Source organism: Phyllostomus discolor, chromosome X (genome assembly GCF_004126475.2).
Source record: "Phyllostomus discolor isolate MPI-MPIP mPhyDis1 chromosome X, mPhyDis1.pri.v3, whole genome shotgun sequence".
Classification (NCBI taxonomy): Eukaryota; Metazoa; Chordata; class Mammalia; order Chiroptera; family Phyllostomidae; genus Phyllostomus; species Phyllostomus discolor.
The window spans coordinates 70,401,918-70,423,298 of NC_050198.1; the positions used below are offsets into that span (position 1 = coordinate 70,401,918).

The 21,381-nt window shown below is 38.1% G+C and overlaps 1 protein-coding gene across 1 annotated transcript in view; it reads right to left on the reverse strand.

The window, feature by feature from the left end:
* KIAA1210 (KIAA1210 ortholog) overlaps positions 1-21,381 on the reverse strand; it is a 40,836-nt gene that overhangs the window by 12,365 nt on the left and 7,090 nt on the right. The window contains exons 3-5 of the mRNA XM_036016357.1: positions 17,827-17,953; positions 13,564-13,713; positions 1,979-2,182 (exon numbers count right to left, since the gene is read on the reverse strand). Coding sequence (XP_035872250.1) covers positions 1,979-2,182; positions 13,564-13,713; positions 17,827-17,953 — 481 coding nt within the window. The remainder of the gene's footprint in view (positions 1-1,978; positions 2,183-13,563; positions 13,714-17,826; positions 17,954-21,381) is intronic.

The window sequence follows — 21,381 nt, forward strand, 5'->3', positions numbered from 1 at the left end:
TCTGGTGATCATTTTACCTATTGGAAGTGTTTCACCTAATTTGAAGTTTCTAATTTCTGAGTGATATGCTTAAGGGAACTCTCTAAAACACCGAAACACATGAAAGGGCAATAAATCTGAAAATGGGGTATTGGGCCTGACAACAATCATATTCTTGGCAACATTAGAATTACAAAATTTGCTTCATCAGACCTGGGAGCCAAATTCAAATCTTTTTTGGCTTTTTTTGTGGGGGGGGGATTTAGTGAGAACATGAATTATGTCTTTCCAGCTTAAAAGAAGAAAGGGGGTCGTGGTTTTGTTGAGAAGGAAGAGAGGAAAAGATGAAGGGTTCAGTCTTTATACTGAAGGGGTTGAAACTGGTTTAGAATAAACAAGGCTTTCAGATAATTACAGTGCAACTTTAGAAATGTCAGAGCACCAGCATGTTGAACAGTGTCCAGAATTTGCTTAATGTAAGCCTTTATGACTTGCATTTAAAGGCAAACATACAACTCTTTATGTTCCTATTTGATGTGCTACTGCAAACAGACTGCCCAATTACTTCTAGTAAATGAGGTCAGGTAGACCTGGGTTCAAATCTCTGCTCTATCGTTTACTCTCTGTAGATTATTTGTTTACTCCCTGGGCAGATTATTCTCTATAGACGTATCCACATCTATAAATTCGGGATAACGGAAAACCTCCTGTGGGACTTGAAGACCTAAGAAATTCCACAGCAGGGAGCAACTGGCAGCAGCTTCTGTGTCATATATGATCCTGGACCCCTTTATACTCATTTGAATGTCAGGTAGAGTCACAAGGAAAAAGTTCCCTAGGTCCCAGCCTTCTTATAGAGTGCCTTTTCTCAATTAGGCTATGCAGAAGGAACTCAAAATGGTCACACTAAGCTTCTCTTAGCCAATATTCCCCTTCTCCCAGGTTGTGGTGAAATGTCCAGGTGATAATGCGTATGTAGTGTTTAGTGCATAGTAATTGATCACCCTCTGCTTGATACAGAACCAAGGAAATTCTTTCAGGGCCACCAGAGGGCCCCCTGGACCTATAGCCCGGCCTATTGTTTTTTCAACTTGTATTTGTTTGTTTGTCTTTTCCTAAAGCTAAATTGAGATTTATAAGCAAGGAGCAACATGGCGGGGTGAAAGAGTATTGGGCTGTAAGTCAGAAGAATGGGTTCTGGCCCTTGCTCTACAACCAGAGTGTTTGACCTTGGCCAGCTACTTGTGCTTTAATTTCCTTTCCTATCAGGGAACATAGTTTGTTTAAGTTTGCTTGGTGACTCGGGCAAATAATGAGTATGACCTATTACAGTGGACTATGATACAGTATAGCTTTGAGGGACTTGCAAAGGTGGGCAAGGTTCTTGATCCCTATACTAAATGGCCTGTCTCTGCAATCAACTATCACTTCTCTTTGCTGTCAGATCTCCAAGTCTGACCTGTAGCCATGTTTTTAACAGAATTGGCTTGCTAAGCATAGCTCTGCCTCTAGAAAGTCACGTGATGGGAATCTGTGATGTCAGTGTGACACTGAGAGATCTTTGGAGGTGTTAATAGCTGAGTTTTGAATGCTTGGAGTTTTTCCAAATGAGTGGAACAGTGCTGCAATTTGTAACATATGGGTCCTACCTCATTAGTAATTAAAAGAATATTGATTTGGGCTATGGTTAAATTTCCTCAACAAAGAAGGTTGAGTGAATTCCCTGATATTAAGACAATAAGCAGTTCCTGGAAATTTAGGTTATTTCTACTTTCTTCAGTTCATTTTATGTAAGTTCCCCATGTATAGGACATCCCAATAACTAGATACATGTTTGCTCACCTTTCTGGAGGTTTCAAGCCTGGCACAGTGCTCTGGACGTTCCCATCCCTACTTAGGGTCCTCCAAACTATACCACTTTCCTAGGTGCAGTTTGCAAAAGTTGGAACTCATCTCTTATTATAAATGAGTTTATTCCCAGGCCTCTTGAAGAACTTACAGTCACTTCAGGGTTCTTCTTCTTCTTTTGTTTTTGGGGGTTTAAAGCCATCTTGTGTTCAGAAGCTGAAGAATCCAAACAGTCCTGGGTGGTGGCTGGGGTGCTGAAACCAATGGGCAGCTGGGTGCTGCTGGGAGAGGTGGGCACAGCAAACGTGGTCAAGGACTGAGAGCGAATGGGTCCAGATGAAGGCTCAAAGGAGCTCTGGAGAAAGTGGAAGAAAAGAAACATGTCAACTCCATATGCTATCACTGGTCTCCAAAATTGGACATTTCTCTGGCTGAACAATTCCTAAAGCAGAAATCCCTCATGAGCCATTGTCCCTTTTTGCTACAACAATTTGACACTTCATGTCAGTAGGCTCACTGGTGTCAAGGTTCACACTTTCTGCTTGTTCCCTGGCAGGTGAAAAACATGAAACAAGAAATTCAGGTGGTTCTCCTGCTTAGGAAGCACTCAGGGACTCAGGATAGGAGTCCAACCATTTAATAGAGTCTACAAGGTCAGAAGGTTCGCATGTTCTCTTGTCCTGTAGCCTGGTTTTATTAGCAGGAGAGGCTGATGGGGGTGAGAAGAACCATCTGTGTCTCAAAAGCCATCAGGGTTCTGGGATTTCTCCATAGGAGGGCTTGGTAGAGGGAAGAAAATCAGGTTGGAAAAGGTTTTGTTTGTAAACTGAGTTTACATAGACAGCACACTGCCTCTACTTATATTACTGTTCATGTATATGAGGCTGATAGGAGAACCCTAAGGAACTGAGTGCTCCCACACCCAATGGTGTAGGGATGGAGAATGTCACCTTGTCCTCATTATGGCTGGGTCCCTAGTTGGGTTCCTCTGTAGGGGCTTCAAAACAGTCTCCTCAGGGATTCCTAACATAGCACTTTCCACACCTCAAAAAGACACCCTAGAGAACCTCTCATTCCTAAGAATCTCCAAATATTTGTGTTAGGATAAGCCCCTTTGAAGGCTAGGTGATAAGCCATCTCTCTCGGACACCAGGACATATGATGTAGTTTAGCAGGCAGAGAGAGTTTCCATTGTGTCTACTCACTACTTCTTTCCAAACTAGTTCTATGCAGAACCAGGGATCCCTTTGGTATTGGCAGCTTTCACATTCCTTCACATTTCCCTATCACCATTGTATGTTAATCCAGTGATAACCTTTGCTACTATCTTGGTTCTAAATATGGTTCTTTTATAGCCTATGAATCCAATGCCTGGGAACTTAACACAGTGCTAATGATATCAGGCTGATGATACAGCCAGTCCAACACTCTGTTTTGGATTCTAGGAAAAGGAAGAGGAATGGTACAGTTATTTTTTGTGGAGTCAACCAAACAAAATTAGGAGTGGTCCCAGACCTGTCTGCAAGTGTCATCCATTAATTTATCTAACCCCTCCTCTCAATACTATATATTAGCTTATGTTGCCTTGTGGAAATATGAATTTAATACTCAGTGTACAGAGTATTATGTCTTATTTTACTATTCTGAAAAGTTTTCACACTTCAGGGCGTTCCTGCAGTTCCTGGAGAGCTATACTGCTCCTCGTGGAGATGTTCCAAGGACTACCTGCTTTTTGAGCCTTTGGCTTAATGGCTCACATAGAACCCAGCTCCCCAGTATTCCAATGTCAAACACCCCAGACAGTTTGTGTGAGTTTTTCCCCAGGGTGATGGTTCTTTCAAAAAAATGCTTGATGAAAATACTAAAATGTGTTTTATTTTTTCCAAAGAGCCACCTTACCCCAACTAACAACAAAGGAGTGTCCAGCAACCCTATCAACCAGTGCTGAGGATCCCTTCTTCTGGCATAACCCTAATTCCTTCCCCAGAAAGATCCTGTGTTAGTAGACACTAGGCCTGGCACATCTTACAGATGTTGAGGTAAAAGGAGCTCATTTAACTCTAGCTGTTAACCAGAAACTGTGCTAACCTCCCTCTAAGACACAGGAGAAGGAATGAAAACATCTGATGTTGGGTAGAAAGAGGGTATGTTGGCACTCAGCATAAAAGGAAGCAGGAATAGTTTGCAGGAGGGGTGGGGAAGGGAAAGTGGAGAAAGGAATCCCATTTTCTTCCCTCAATTTTCTTTCAAAAACCTACCAGGAAGGGGTTAAGTTTGTTTTTCTCTGATACCTCATAAAATCTTGTGGTTGGCTCCTATGGTAACTTTTCTAGGTTTCTCCAAACCAATACAGCTGAGGGAAGAACAGGTAGGGCCTTCAAAAGAGCTCCACTTCCCAGGGGGAATCCAGACATTGCTGGTTTCTGTTTTAAGGCAACTAATGGGATTATTTGGGAATTTTCTGTGCTTCTGTTTGGAAATGGGACACTTTCTCTTCATGCCAGAGGACAAGACAGTGGTTTGCAATGCTAGTCCCCAGAAGACTCATTCAGAGAGCCTGTGAAGCCTATAGCAAGGCCCCTCCCCTGACAGTCTTATTTGACAGGTCTTGATATGTCCTTAAATGTACTTTTTCAACACCCACTTCAGGTGATTCTGATGCTGGGAGGTTCTCAGACCATACTTTGACAAACAGAGTCCAGAGATCCAGAGAGTTTATTTGAATAGTTTATTTTTTTCAAAATTTACTAGTAAGTATAAGGGAAGTTGTAAAATATAAAACAAACAAGCAGCATCTCTCAAACAAGCAGCATCTAGCTTCAGTGTGCCCTGTATATCTTGCTAAGTTGCCCCAGGCCCAGCACTAAGCAGCAGCTGGCCTTGGTTCACAGCTTGGACTCACCTGGGTACCTCCAAGTCCAGCACAAGTAGCAGCAACCTAAAGATCACTTTGTAGCTTATGTTGTGTGACCCTGGTCAGAACACAGCCAGTGGCTGACCTTGGGCACGCCAACAGCAATCAAGGCTCAATTACAATAAAAATGGTACACACAGCCCACACAGCGTGTGCACCTTGAGTATTCAGTTTGGGTAATAGGGGAGGCTCTGCCGCTAGTCTATACAGGACACCTACTACATTAGGCCACTCAACCAAACTTAGGAGATGTAGCAACTCTGCATAATAGATAGAAAGGAATGTAGGGAGGCAGACAGGAGGAGATAGGAAAATGAGGAGACAGGAAACATGGCCCAAATGAAATAACAGAACTCCAGAAAAAGAAATAAACAAAATAGAGATAATCAATCTATCAGATGCAGGGCTCAAAACAATGGTTATAAGGATGCTCAAGGAACTTAGTGAGGACCTCAACAGCATAAAAAAAAAATCCATCGATTCCCAATCAGGGTACATGCCTGGGTTGCAGGCCATGACCCCCAGCAACTGCACATTGATGTCTCTCTCTCTCCCCCTCTCTCTCTCTCTCTCTCTATCTCTATCTCCCTCCCCTCCTTCTCTAAAAATAAATAATAAAATCTTTTTTTTTTAAATCCAGTCAGAAACAAAGGATACACTAATTGAAATAAAAAACAATTTACAGGGAATGAGCAACAGAGTGGATGAAGCCAAGAGTCAAATAAGCAATTTGGAATACAAGAAAATAAAAACCAACCAATCAGAACAGCAAGAAGAATAAAGAATCCAGAAACATGAGGATAGTGAAAGGGGCCTCTGGAACAACTTCAAGAGGTCCAACATTAGTGTCATGGGGGTGCTGGAAGGAGAAGAGGGACTAAGACATTGGAAACCTATCTGAAAAAATAATGAAAGAAAAGTTCCTTAATTTGGTTAAGGAAATAGACACACAAGTCTAGGAAGCACAGAGAATCCCAAACAAGATGGATGTGAAGAGGACCACACCAAGACATATCATAGTTAAAATGTCAAAAGCTAAAGACAAAGAGAGAATCTTCAAAGCAACAAGAGAAAAGTAGTTAGTTACTTACAAGGGAGCACCGATAAGGCTATCTGCTGATTTCTCAAAAACAACTTTGCAGGCTAGAAGAGATTGGCAAGAAATATTCAACATGATGAAAAGCAGGGACCTACAACGTAGATTACTCTACTCAACAAAGATATCATTTAGAATAAAAGTACAGATAAAGATCTTCCCAAACAAGAAAAAGCTAAAGGAATTCATCACTACCAAAACAGTATTACATGAAATGTTAAAGGGTCTTCTTTAAGATAAAAAATATGAACAATAAAATGGCAATAAATACATATCTATCAATAATTTATTCTAAAAACAAAATAAACAAACAAGTAGAACAGAAGCAAAATCATAGATACGGAGAATGTTTTTACAGTTGCCAGATGGGAGGGAGTCAGGGGGATAGTCAAAAAAGGTGAAGGGATTAAGAAGTACAAATCGGCAGTTACAGAATAGCCATGTGTATGTAAAGTGCAGTATAGAGAAGAGAGTAGCCAAAGAACATGTATGTATGGCCCATAGACATCTACAATAGTGTGGGGATTGCCTGAGGGAGTGGGGGGTGTATGGAGGGGGACAAAGAAGGAAAAACTGGAACAACTATAGTAGCATAAACAATAAAATATAAGTTTAAAAATACATTAAAAAAGAAATACTTGTTCATCCTCATTGTCCATCTCACCTGTACTCAAAGGGGAAGATGACTCAGGGAGGAAACAACAAGCTTTGCTAACTAGAACTGAAAGGGTCAAAGCACCCAACTCTTCACCCAAGGGCATGTGGAAGAAATAGGCTGAGACAGCAAAGGCTTAAGCAGTCTTTCTTATTCTTCCACGGGGCACTTGGGGGCGAAAGTTAGCTTAGGATAAAAAGGCTCCTGAGTCCCTGAAAAATAAGATGTTTGTCCCACCATCACAAGTAGGAGACATCAGCTCAGAAGAAAGAGTATGACAGCAAACCTGGAAAGACTCCTCTGAGAGAGCAGAAATTTAATCATCTTTTAGTCTGACTTTCTACTTGAATGATTTTGTTTTCCCCTTTTCTCATTGAGATTGATTGATGCTCAGCTGGGTTTCTGGGAAGGCTTTGGGGGATACAAGAGTTAGAGATCATAGAAGCACCCATGCCAGCTCATCTGGTTAAACTGGTGACTACAGCTATTACAGCTACTTCTGGGGATGCTACTGCTGCTGTTATTGCTGCTGTTACTGCCACCTACCCCCTCCACCCTTGTGCTCACCATATTAAACTAATAAACCAGGAAGTATGATGGGACTAGCTAAGTAACTCATACCTGGGTATAGTTTGACTGTACCACCAACGACTAGACACTTTGCCAGCCAGCCCAACATTTAACCTATAGAAACCTAACTCAGTTCTTGAATTTTCTAATAGAGTGTATTACACTGAAGCAGGAAAAATGTTTAAACTGATGCTTGGAAATATTAACTACAAATAATTTAACTCTATTCATTAACTTATAAAATACATATTTAGTTTATTCAAATTAATAAGGAGACTATATGTCTTAAAATGTTATGTAGTTTTCTTCATTGTAATTCCCAAAGTAACCACTAAGAATATAATTTTAAAATATATAGAAAAGGGAATGAAAATCATATGCTAAAAGGAAATCAATTAAATCCAAAAGAAGTTAGTAATGAAGGAATAAAAGAACAAAAAGATATAAAATATATATAGAAAAGAACAAAATGGCAGACAACTCCTTTCTTATTAGTAATTACTATGAATGTAAATGAATTAAACTCTCCAACCAAAAGGCAGAAATTGACAAGATGGATTTTTAAAACATGATCTATCTATATGCTGTCTATAAGAGATTCACTTTAGATCCAGACATAAATAGGTTGAAAGTGAAAGGATGATAAAAGATATTCTAAGCAAATAATAACCAAAAGAGAGCTGAGGTGGCAATACTAATATCAAACAAAACTGAATTTAATTCAAAATTGTTATAGGAGACAAAGATGGACATTACACACTGATTAAAAGGTTCAATACATCATAAAAATAAAAAAATCATAAATATATAAACACCAAACAACAGACCTACCACCAAATACATGAAGAAAAAGTCGACAGAATTGAAGGGAGAAATAGATAGTTCTACAATAATAGTTAGAGACTTTAGTATCCCACTTTATAATGAATAAACAGATCCTGGTGGGGTAGCTTAGTTGGTTACAACATCATCCCAATACGCCAAGGTTGTGGGTTTGATCCTTGGTCAGGGTACATGCAAGAATCAACCAATGAATGCATCAATAAGTGGAACAACAAATCAATGTTTCTCTCTCTCTCTCTCTCTCTCCTTCTCTCTCAAAAAATCAATAAATAAAAATGTTTTTAAAATAAGGCATAGCCTTGACTGGTGTAGCTCAGTGATTGAGTGTGGGCCTGCAAACCAAAGGGTCACCAGTTCAATTCCCAGTCAGGGTACATGCCTGGGTTGAGGGGCTGTGTCCCCAGTAGGGGGCACGTGAGAGGCAACCACACATTGATGATTCTCTCCCTCTCTTTGTCCTTCCCTTTCCCTCTCTCTAAAACCAAATAAATAATATCTTTTTAAAAATAAGGAATAAACAAATAGAAGATCAAAAGGAAATAGAGGACTTTAAACAATAAAAAAGGTCCTAAAATATATATACAGAGTATTCCATCCAACAAGAACATAATATGCGCCCTGGCTGGCGTAGCTCATTGGATTGAGTGCGGGCTTCGAACCAAAGTGTCACAGGTTCGATTCCTAGTCAAGGTACATGCCTGGGTTGCAGGCCATGACCCCCAGCAACCACACATCGATGTTTCCCTCTCTCTCTCTTTCTCCCTCCCTTCCCTTTCTGAAAATAAATAAATAAAATCTTTTAAAAAAAAAGAACATAATACGCATTCTTCTGAAGTACACATGGAACATTCTACTGGATAGACCATATATTAAGGCACAAAATAAGTCCTAATAAAATTTAAAAGATTGAAATCATACAAAGTATCTTCTCTGACCACACTGTAATGAAACTAAAACTCAATAACTGAAGGAAAAGTGGAAAACTTACAAGTAGATGGAAATTAAACATACCATTAAGCAACCAATAGGTTAAAGAAGAAATCAAAAGTTAAAAAATACTTTGACATGAATGAAACCTAAAATGTAACATAACAAAACCCATCACACAGCAAAAGCAATCCTCAGAAATTTATAGCTGTGTATGTGTATGTTAAAAAAGAGGAAAGATCTCAAATCAATAACCTCTCACTTTAAGGAACTAGAAAGAGAAAAGAAAACTAAACCCAAAGATAGCAAAAGGAAGGAGATAAATTAAGATTAAAACAGAAATAATGAAACAAGGGATAGAAAATTAATGAAATCAAAGTTGGTTCTTTGAAAAGCAAAACAAAATTGGCAAATCTTCAGCTAGATGGACTAAGAAAAAAGAGAAAAGACACAACTTACTAAAATCAGAAGTGAAAGGGCGTAATTACTACTGACCTTAGAGAAATAAAAAAGATTAAGGCACTACTATGAATAATTATAATATATTAACAAACCACATAGCCTAGATGAAATGAATAAATTCCTAAACACACACAAACTACCAAGATTGACTCAAGAAGACACAGGAAATCTGAATAGACCTCTAACAAATAAAGCTATGGAATCAGTAATCAAAACCTCCCAACAAAGGAAAGACCAGAACCAGATGGATTCACTGGTGAACTCTACCAAGATTCTAAAGTAGAATTAACACCAATCCTTCACAAATTTTTCAAAAAAAAAAAATAGGAAAGGGAATACACTTCCAGATTCTGTGAGGCCAGCATTAGTATGATTCCAAAGCACAATAGAGGCATCACAAGAACACTATAGACCTCTATCTCTCATGAATAAACATGCAAAAAAATACTAGCAAACCAAATCCAACAGCATATTAAGGCAATTATACATCATGAGCATTTGGGATTTATCTCAGGATTGCAAGGAGATTCAACATATGAAATCACTCAGTGTAATATACCTTATTAATAGAATGAAGGAAAACAACTAATAGCATCCCAACTGAAGTAGAAAAAAGCATTTGATAAAATCCAAAAACCTTTCATGCTGAAAACACGTAGCAAACTAAGGATAGAATACACATATGAAAACCCCACAGCTAACATCATACATAATGGTGAAAAATGGAAAGCTTTCCCCCTAAGATCAGGAACAGGACAATAATATCTGCTTTTGCCACTTTTATTTGACATTCTACTAGAAATTCTCATCAGAGCAATTAGTCAAAAAAATAAACAAAATGCATATAAATTGGGAAGGAAGAAGTAAAAACTATCTCTATTTACAAAATGACATTACCTTATATACATAAAATTCTATATATACATAATGAATAATTGGATGGGGATTTTAAAAAGAAATGAAACTATATAGAAAATAACCACATAGAAATTCACAGAATTGAAAATTACAGTGTTTGGGGAAAAAATTCCCAGACAGATTTTGTATACTTATGAAACAAAATAGGAGAAAATACGAGGTGAATTTGTATAGTGAAGTCAATAAAAAAGACATAATATGAATAAAAGAAATGAAAAGATTAATAAATAAAAAAGAAAATTCTAAAGAACTCCCATAAACTTATTAGAGCCAATAAATCAATTAAACAAAGTTAAAAGATGCAACATGAACATACAAAAATCAGTTGTATTTCTATACACAGGAAATGAATAATCCAAAAACATAGTTAAGAAAACACTTCTTTTTATAATAGCATCAAAAAGAATGAAATGCTGCCTTGCCTGCCAGATCAACTCCTGGGCAGGGCACATACCTGGGTTGCAGGCCAGGGCCCTGGTTGTAGACATGCGAGAGGCAACCTATCCATGTTTCTCTCACACACTGATGTTTTTCTCACTCTCTTTATCCCTCCCTTCCCCTTTCTAAAAAATAAATAAAATTTTAAAAAAGAATAAAATGCTTAGAAATAAATGTAACCAAAGAGGTACAAGTTTTGTACACTGTAAACTATATGACACCAAAAGCATAAGTACCAAAAGAAAAAAATTAATAAATTGCCCTGGCTGGTGTAGCTCAGTGGATTGAGCGCAGGCTGGGAACCAAAGTGTCACAGGTTCCATTCCCAGCCAGGGTACATGCTTGGGTTGCAGGCCATAACCCCCAGAAACCGCATATTGATGTTTCTCTGTTTCTCTCCCTCTCTCTCTCCCTCTCTCTCCCTCTCTCTCCCTCTCTCTCTCTCTCTCTCTCTCGTGAATAAAAAAAATCAATAAATTGAACGTCATCAAAATATCATATGATCTCACCTGTAAGTGGAAACTAATCAACCAAACAAACAAGCAAGCAAAATATAACCAGAGACATTGAAATTAAGAACAAACTGACAGTAATGAAAGGGAAAAGGGAAGGAGAAGGTAAATAACAGTGGAGAGGGGAAGGGTCATCAAGTAACATGTATAAAGGACTCATGGACAAAGCCAAAGGGGTATAGGACTGAGGGTGGGAGGTGGGGGTGGGTTGGGCAGGGGAAAGTGGTGGTGGGAAAATGGAGGCACCTGTATTCGAACAACAATAAAAAATGATTTAAAATGTTTATAATTTTGACCAATATGTTCTCTTGATAGAGTTAAAAGACAACTAATGGAGTAGGAGGAAATATTTGCACATCATATATCTGGTAAGGGGCTGGTATCCAGAATATATAAAGAACTCTTACAACTCAACAACAGCAAAAAAAAACCACACACACACACACACACACACACACACACACAATTTAAAAATGGGCAAAGAACTTGAGTAGACATTTCCCTAAAGAAGATATACAAATAGTCAATGAACACATGAAAAGATGCTTAACATTACTAATCAGTAGGGAAATGCAAATCAAAACCACAATGAGATATCACTTCATACCCACCAGAATGACTATTTTAAAAAAAAATTAAAAATAACAAGTGCTGGTCAGCACTTGGAGATATTGGAATCCTCATACATAGTTGGTGGGAATATAAGGGGTAGAGCTGCTAGGGAAAACATTTTGATGTCTCCTCAAAAAGTTAAACACAGAATTACCATATGACCCAGCAATTCTACTCCCAGGTATATATTCAAAAGAATTGAAAACAGGTATTCAAACAAACACTTATACATGAATATTCATAAGCACTAATTACAATAACCAACATGTAGATAAGAACCAAATGTTCATCAATAGGTGTAGAACTAAACAAGACATAGTACATCCATACAATGAAGTATTATTCAGCTATAAAAAGGACTGAAATACTGATATGTGTTATAACATGGATGAAGTTTTAAAACATTATGCTAGCCTTGCCTGGATGGCAAGCCCTTAGGCTCCAGGCCCAATCCCCAGGTCTCTGGTTGGGGTGCATACAAGAAGGCATGCAATGTTTCTGTCACATCAATGTCTCTGTCTCTGTCTCTCTCTCTCAAAATCAATAAATATGTCTATCTTTAGGTGAGGATTAAAAGAAATATTAAGTTAAACAAGCCAGACACAAAAGGCCATGTACTGTATGATGACATTTATATGAAGTATGCAGAATAGATAAATCCAGAGAGGAGGGAGGAATGATGAGTGACTGCTTAATAGGTTTGTGGCTTCCATTTGGAAGGGAAAAAACTATTTTAGAACTAGATAGTGAGGATGGTTGCCAACATTGTAATTGTACTTAAAGCCACTGAATCATACACTTTAATATGCAAAAGTACGTTACATGAAATATTACCACAATAAAAATGTCACCTAATTCAATCCTTCCACCAATTCACACTGTCCCAATTCATCTGTTTTAATGGTATTCTGCAGAAAACACGGTCATAGACTAAATCCACAAATTAGTGAGCATCCATCTCCACTACCACCAGCCTGTGCTTTACCTTTGGTCCTAACCTAATTGTTTTCTTTTCTTTTTTTTTTTTTTTTTTTTTTTTTTTTTGCGGGGAAGAGGTTGACATATCTAACTGAAGGCTGCTTCCCTTCCATAGAATTTTTTAACATTTCAAACAGAGGGTTTTTTTTTTTTGCTGACTGGCCAATTATCTTCATTATAAATTACATTTCTGTTTATTTTTTGGTTCCTAATGTTAATCGTTCAAAATTCTACTTCACTCTAAAAGCCCTCTAAAGTTCAATAACAACCAATTAAAATAACCACACATTAGTTTGAAACTCAAAATGTTGATATGGGTACAATCTATTCATATTCTAATTGTTGATGCATATTTTTGCTTGACAAACCTAAATGTATGAATACACATGCATGTCCTCTCATGTGTCAAACGATTTCTTCATATGGATATATGTCTCTCAAGCAATTCTTCATGCCCTATTGAGATTTTAGCATTTAAAACTATAGATGTTTTACTTCCATAAGAATATCCATTGTTTTCTTCCTGAAATAACTGAAAACACCTGGAAACTATTTTTTGTTCAGATACTGCCTTCCATTGCTTACAAAATGAAGACATTATTTGGCTTTTAGAGTTCGACAGAAAATGTAAACCAACATGCAATCAAAAACCAAGAATGGCATATCCTTCCCCAAATATCTCCCTAGTATTAAGCTATAGCAGGAAAAAAGAAAACTCAAGAAGAAACTATGCTTCCTACTTGTGTTCCACCTAACCACCCCCCATCCCTGCCCCCAGCAACTTGCCACTTAGGATGGGACTGACACTCACCTTCAATGACAAGATCTTCTGTGATAAAGCCTTTCGTGGGGTCTTAGGTGGCTGTGCACCAACAGAGATTTTTTCAAAGTCCTTACAGATTGTCTCAGATCCTGTAACAGGTGGACGTATGCTGGGTTGCTGTGAGCGCATTGGTGGGATCTGTTAAGGAGGAGTATAAAAAGAAAAAGTTAAAATGTGTGCTTTCCTCCAAATTATGAGTGTGCTCTTGTTGCTTGTGAGATGTGACTATCTGGGACCTTTTGTGGTTCCATATAAATTTTTGGAATATTTGTTCTAGATCTGTGAAATATGCTATTGGAATTTTAATAGGAAATGCATTGAATCTATAGATTGCTTTGGGTAATATAGAAATTTTAATGATGTTAATTTTTCCTATCCATGAACATGGTACATGCTTCCACACTTATTTGCATCTTTCTCAATTTCTTTCTTCAGCATCTTATAATTCTCCTGTAAAAGTACAGGTCTTTTACCTCCTTGGTTAAAGTTATTGTTTTTTGCTGTTGTTGTTGTTGTTGCAACAGTAAATGGGATTGTTTTCTTTTTAGATTTTATTTATTTTTGGAAAGAGGGAAAGGGAGGGAGAAAGAGAGGGAGATAGACATCAATTGATTGCCTCTCACACACCCTCTCACACAAGCTTTGGGTTTAGTTTGCCCTTCTCTCTCTTGGATCTTAAGGTAGAGATTGGTTGTTGATTTCAGATCTTTTACACTGCCAGGGAAGGAATGGTCCCCACAGATGTATTTTAATTTGAACCTTACAACACTTCTTTTAAGCCAGGGGTGTCAAACTCCTTTTAACCGGGGGCCAAATCAGCCTTGCAGTTGCCTTCAAAGGGCTGAATGTAATGTGAGGACTGTATAAATGTAATTACTCCTTAACTAGGGAAAAGGAGCTCAGCGCTGGCACCAGGTAGAAACAAGGTGCTGGGCTGGATAAAACAAGATGGAGGGCCAGATTTGGCCTCCAGGCCTTGTGTTTGCCACCTGTGTTTTAAGCATTCATTCTTTTTTTTTAAAAGATTTTATTTATTTATTTATTTATTTTTAGAGAAGGAAGGGAGGGAAGATAGAGAGAGAGAGAGAGAGAAACATCAATGTGCAGTTGCTGGGGCTTAGGCCTGCAACCCAGGCATGTACCCTGACTGGGAATCGAACCTGCGACACTTTGGTTTGCAGCCCGCGCTCAATCCACTGAGCTATGCCAGCCAGGGCAGCATTCATTCTTGTGGTCTCCATTTTACAGATGTGGAAAACCAGGTTTGAGAAATGACATAACTGGCCTAATTCTCACAGTGGCAGAGCAAGAATTTGAAAGTTCTGTTTGCCTTTATAACCCATGTTCAAGAGGCACACTGTGTGCTCTTGTCTGTCTCCTAAGTATACGGGCCAGGAAAGTGATGTTCCATACTCAAGTTCAGGAAATTTAAAGGCAACAATCAGAAGAAGTGTGCCTGCTTCCTTAAGAAGGGCTGTAGAGGGAGAGTTGAGCCTGTGAGTAGTAAGAAACATTGCTTTGTAGTCTCAGTTTCTTAAATTACTGAGTTCATTTTAATTCAACAACAAAATTGCTAATAATCTGCTATTACGTCTTCCTATCTATTTATCCTCAAATAAAAATAACATGAGCCTTGGCTGTTGTGGCTCAGTGGATTGAGTGCTGGCCTGTGAACCAAGGGGTCGCCAGTTCGATTCCCAGTGAGGGCACATGCCTGGGTTGCAGGCCAGGTCCCCAACTGGGGGTGTGAAGGAGACAACCAATCAATGTTTCTCTCATACATTGGCATTTCTCTCCCTCTCTTTCTCCCTCCTTTCCCCTCTCTAAAAATAAATAAATAAGGGTTTTTTTTTAAAGAAACGCTATTAGCCCTGGCTGGTGTGGCTCAGTGGATTGAGTGCTGGCCTGTGAACCAAGGGGTCGCCAGTTCGATTCCCAGTGAGGGCACATGCCTGGGTTGTGGGCCAGATCCCCAGTTGGGGGCATGTTAGAGGCAACCACACATTGATGTTTCTGTCCCTCTCTTTCTCTCTCCCTTCCCTCTTTCTAAAAATAAATAAATACTTTTAGAAATAAAATTAAATTTAAAAATAAAGCTATTAAAAATAGCATGATGGGGAGGGCTGGGTGGGTGGGCTGGGATGGGAGCAAAAGACAGAAAACTGTACTTGAACAATTAAAATAATTTTTTAAAAAACAACAAAAAAATAACATGAAATGTCTTAGAGAGTAATCTAGGCACCCAGATTCCTAAAACTTCAGACAGGACATCAGGTGAAAATCTAGCACGGGATAAAAACTAGCTCAGTCTTGGTATTTCTAACAGAACAGTGTACCTTAATTTCCTCTCCCATGACTTCCCAGTTGATCACTTAATCCATTAAGAATCTTCATATTTGCCCAGCTTTTTCTTTTCATACTTGCCCAGTGTTTATGCAGTAGTGGGTGTGAGCACCCTTGATTTACCTTATCAACTACCTTATCATTTGGGTTGTCATCTTGGTACTTAAGGGAAGTTTCCCATGTAAAAGTCAATCTGGTTGTGGATGACTCAGATTCAGTTAACACTCTAAGATGTCTTAAGCCCTGTTTCCCAGGGCATGGACTAAATGAGTAGGCCAACAGTATAAGGTGTGGGCCCAAAGCAGATATTTAATAAAACTTGCCTTTGGGTTTTACCCACCTCTTTCATTGTGAGAGGATATGACCCTAGAATCTTTTTCCTTTAATTTTCACATTAAAAACAACCTTTTAAAAAAACTGACTATCTGCTATGAGTCTCCCTCTTGCCGGGATTGAGAGAAAAGGAAGAAAGAGAGAAACCCAACAAACACATTTCTCCTTTATGAATATGAGAAATAACCCTGTATAGTCATGTAGACCTGGATTTTGGACACTTGATGGCAAGGGTGTATAGCTATACAGACAAGCAAAAGCTGCTATTGATATTTAAAACTGGACTGGAAAGTTCATGGAAGTGACTTTTCCTACTGTAGTGCAAGAGGGAAACAGTTTGCTGTCCAAGGATTTGCTTTACAACCACAAGATCAGCAGCACTGCCAACCAATTCAGTGTTTGCTTCTCCATACTTTATGGCTAATGTAGACAGCAGAACTTCCATGCACAGTACATAAAAAAAGAGTGAGAGATATGGGGTCTTAAGCAGGCTTATCAAAAATAAATTCAAGTAATCTTTTTCCAAATGCAAAATAATCAGCTCTTCAGTGGAGAAAGGTCTCTTCTCTGTGTGGCCTTTCCAGTTACACAGGTATAAATCTTTGGGTATAAAGCTGAGATAAGGAGGAAGGTAGCTGGTAAGAGTTATATCACTGGTAGTATCTCCAGCTTTCCCTAGAGCATTTCTAGATCAGAACTCCAGAAAATTCTGACTGAGCAATAGTTAGGATTAGCTGGAGGTAAGGCTGTGCTATATACATCCAGAATTTTATGGAAACTAAAGCTGTGCCATTCTCCCCATTGAAGTAGGTATAGAGAAGTTGAACATCTGAGGGACTGTGGTAATAGAAAGACCATAGGTTTTAAAGTCAACACAACTGGGTCAGTTTTCCAGGTCTATCACTTACTATCAGTGAGCTTGAGCAATTTCTTTAACCTCTGTGAGTCTTTATTCACTTGTCACAAGAAAGTCTTTGAGTTAGATGAGGAAAGGAAAGCTCAGGGAAATTAAGCAGTCAATCCAAGGTTACAGAGCCAATAAGTATCATAGCAAGATTTCAAGCATATGTCTATCCATATGACTCAGCTCCCCTATTTTGAACAATTACACTCTATTACCTCAGTGATCTTGGAGCCTGAAACCCAGATTCCAGTTCTGGACACATAATGGGGCACAACTTCATGCAGAGTTCCAGAAACAGCTCTAGACATACCACCAGCGCTAGATAGAGTTCTAGAAACATGAGATCTCTGTGGAAGAAAGAAAGAAAAAACATGAGGGTTGGAATGCTTGCACATCAACAGCGGGCTGTCACTGTCATAATACTTAAAGCATTCTTGGGTGTCCCAGAAGAAATGAGTATGGTAATACCAGCCAACACTATGTTCCAGACACCAGGTAAGTACATCATATATTTGTGCATTCTCTCATTCAATGTTTACAACAGCCCTGTGGGGATAGAATCAACAGAGAAGTAGGGCTAAATTCTCCCTTCCTTCTTTTTTGGTGGGTTAGGAATAGGAAATGGAAGAAGAGTAGTCCAATTAGGCACTGATGTTCGAGTTCACTATTACCTCCAGAGATCTGCCCCTCTGGAGCTCTGGAGAAGGGTTTGTTTTACTTGCTGGCATTTCAGGCTCAGGATCCAACGTGAAGGTGCTTTCATGGGACAGGGATTTGGTCTCCATGTTTCCCTTAACCCTGGAAAGGAAGGAAAAGGTCTTGTAAAAGCAGCCATAGAAACCAAAAAGACACATGTATATCTATAATATGGCCTACCAAAGGCATCACAGAGCAGAGTGGAGATGAATATGTGCTGATAGAAAGTTGTTTATGAGATATTAAATGAAAAAAATAAGGACTAGTACTGTCCCATTTAATATACACATATATATTACATACATATATCATTTATGTTTATAAAAAAATGTCTGAAAGGGTAGTCACCAAATTCTTAGTGATGGTTCCCTCTGAGGAATGGGACTAGGGACAAGAAGGGGATTTTATTTTTCTACTTTTGTACTTTTGTATAATTTTGATTTCTAAAATGATCAACACATCTTTTTATATAATATTGTTATTGAGATATGGTTTACATACAATTAAGCCATTTAAAATATACAGTCCAATAGTGGCAACCCTGCAAAATGTGAGGGAAGATACTAAATCTTGCTATTATTAAGGTGAGAGTTATAAAAGACCTTTTACACCCAAATTTCTCTGTAGTGTTTTTGTTGTGATTTGTTATAAAATATGAGGTATCTGCCCAGGTGCTGGATATTTTCATTCACCAGGGTTTTTTTTGTCTTTCACACAAAAGTTCTGTAATACATCTATCTTATTTTTAAAGTCATTTTATGAACCCACCACTCCCCAATGCACACTCACAGCTTGCTAAACCCTGGTAGAAATACCTTTTGATTGGAAATGGGGCTAGGTTGATGACAACTATGTATTAAGACAAAGCAGTGGAAAGTTAGAAAAAAGCGAAAGGCTAAAGGCACAGACATACAAAAAAAAACTCCCTCTGGGACTTAGTAATATATTTTACCTTTAAAAAATTCAATCAAAGACATCACAGAAAAAAAACACAACTGCATGACAATATCTCTTATAAATGTAGATGCAAAAATCCTCAATAAAATACTAGCAATCTGAATCTGGCAATATATAAAGAGAACTATACATTATGACCAAGTAGGATTTGTAAGGAATGCAAGGTTGCTTTAATATATGAAAATCAATTTAATGTAATACACCATATCAATAAAACAAAAGCAAAAACCACATGGTCATTTCAACAGATGCAGAAAAAGCATTTGTAAAATCCAATACCCTTTCAGGTTAAAGACACGCAACCTTGACAGAAGACATCTGAGAAAACCACAGCTAATATACTTAATGATGAAAGAATGGATGTTTTCTCCTCAGATTAGGAATGAGATAAGGATGTCTGCTCTTACCACTTCTATTCAACATTATACTGGGGATTCTAACCAGGGAATTAGGTAAGAAAATGAAATAAAAGGCATGTATATTAGACAGAAAGAAGTGAAATTATCTCTAATCACAGATAACTTAATCTTGTGTATAAAACTCCTAAGAAATCCATTAAAACTACTGGAACTAATAAATGAGTTCTGCAAGGTTGCAAAATACAAAATCAATACACAAAAATGTATTGTATGTCTATATACTTGAAATGAAGAACCCAAAAATTTACATTGAAAAATAAAACACTTGTATTTACAAATTATTAGAGTCTTAGATTATGACCTAAACCTTTAGCTTGTGCTTCTAAAGATATTAGCAAGAAGTGAAAAGACAACCTACATAATTGGAGAAAATATTTGCAAACTGTACATCTGATAAGGGACTTATATCTAGAATACGTAAGAAACTCCTATAGTTCAATAATAAAGATAAAATAATCCAATTTTAAAATGGGCAAAGGATCTCAATAAACATTTATCCAAAGAAGATATACAAATGACCAAGAAGCACAGGAAAAGATCCTCAGCATCATTAGCAGGAAAACACAAATCCAAACCATAATGATATACCACTTCATACTTCCCTAGAAACAAGAACTCAGACGATAACAAGGGTTGGCAAGGTTGTAGAGAAACTGAAACTTCCATACACTGTTGGTGGGAATATACAATATTACAGTCACTTTGGAAAACAGTCTGGTGTTGCATCAAGACACTAAACATTAAATTACCATATGACTCAGTGATTTCACTCCTAGGTATATACCCAAGAGAAATAAAAATATATATCCACCAAATAACTTCTATACAAATGTTCATAGCAGCATTCTTCAAAATAGCCAAAAGGTGGAAATAACTCAAATATCTGTCAACCGATAAATAGATAAAACATGGTATATCCATGAAGTGGAATACTACTATTCAGTAGTATAAAGGAATACATGCCACAACGTGGATGATTCTTGAAAACATGCTAAGTTAAGAGAAATAAGCCAGTCACAAAAGGCACACAAAATATGATTTCATTTATGTGAAATCCAGAATAAGAAAATTTAGAGGCAGAAGGTAGATACCGGTAAGTGGTCACCTACAGTTGGAGTGGGGGTAGGGTGGAATGTGGATTAACTGCTAGCGAGTACAGAGTTTCTTCTAGGGAGGGATCAAAATGTTGTAAAATTGGGTAAAATAAATTTTAAAATTTCAAACATTTTTGCACTTACTACCTTTATTATGAAACAATACGTATAGGTTGGCACTTTAAAAACCATGGTAACTAAAGTAGCAGCTCAAGCACTGTAGGGCTAGCACCCATCCTGTTAATGTAAACCTGTCTGGCTACCGGACATGAACATAGGTACATTTGATATGACACATCCTGAGGACAATCAGTGTTATGAGGATTAAAATGACACCATGTGGTTTGTGGGCCAGCAAGAAAGGCAAAGAGGCAGAAGATGTCTGACACTTCGTACTAAACTCTTACTCACCTTTTCCCTGTAAATCTCTGCTGCTCAGTGGCCCTGGTGGTGAAGGCAACATGCTCTGCTTTAGTAAAATTGCAGCCAAGCAGGAAATTAGTGTGATATAGGATAAACACTTAATGAGCCTATAGGACTGATTCAGCATTGAGAGAGCAATATCGCCAGACATCTCTGTATATACACATTTGCTCACATACACACTTTCATTCATTGCTTCTCCATGACTTGTTGGCTCACGTCAGGCTGGGATCAGTGCAGCATCTGTGACTACCTTGCCTCCCTGCTTTGTGCACAAAAACTGCAAGGAAATATTAGGCCATGAATAGGTTTAGAAACTCTTGTCATTTCTAGGTTGTGCCTCCACCAGAGTACAGCTATGGAATTGGCTCTCCCTGATGAAAGAATTACATTAGCACCAACTGTGGCCAAATTTGTCAGAAATGAAACCTCCTGTCCACAGAACATACCTAGTGCACATTGATCTGCTCCCTAGTGGCAAAAAAAAGAAACACATTCAAAACTCAAGATGTAAGCTTGGTCTTAATTAAAGGCAATATAGCACATTATGTCAGCAGCCATTAAAAAATCAAATGGAGGAATTGAATTTGCCTGTCAATCAGATACAGCTTAATGCAGTCTTGGAAATAGATACCAC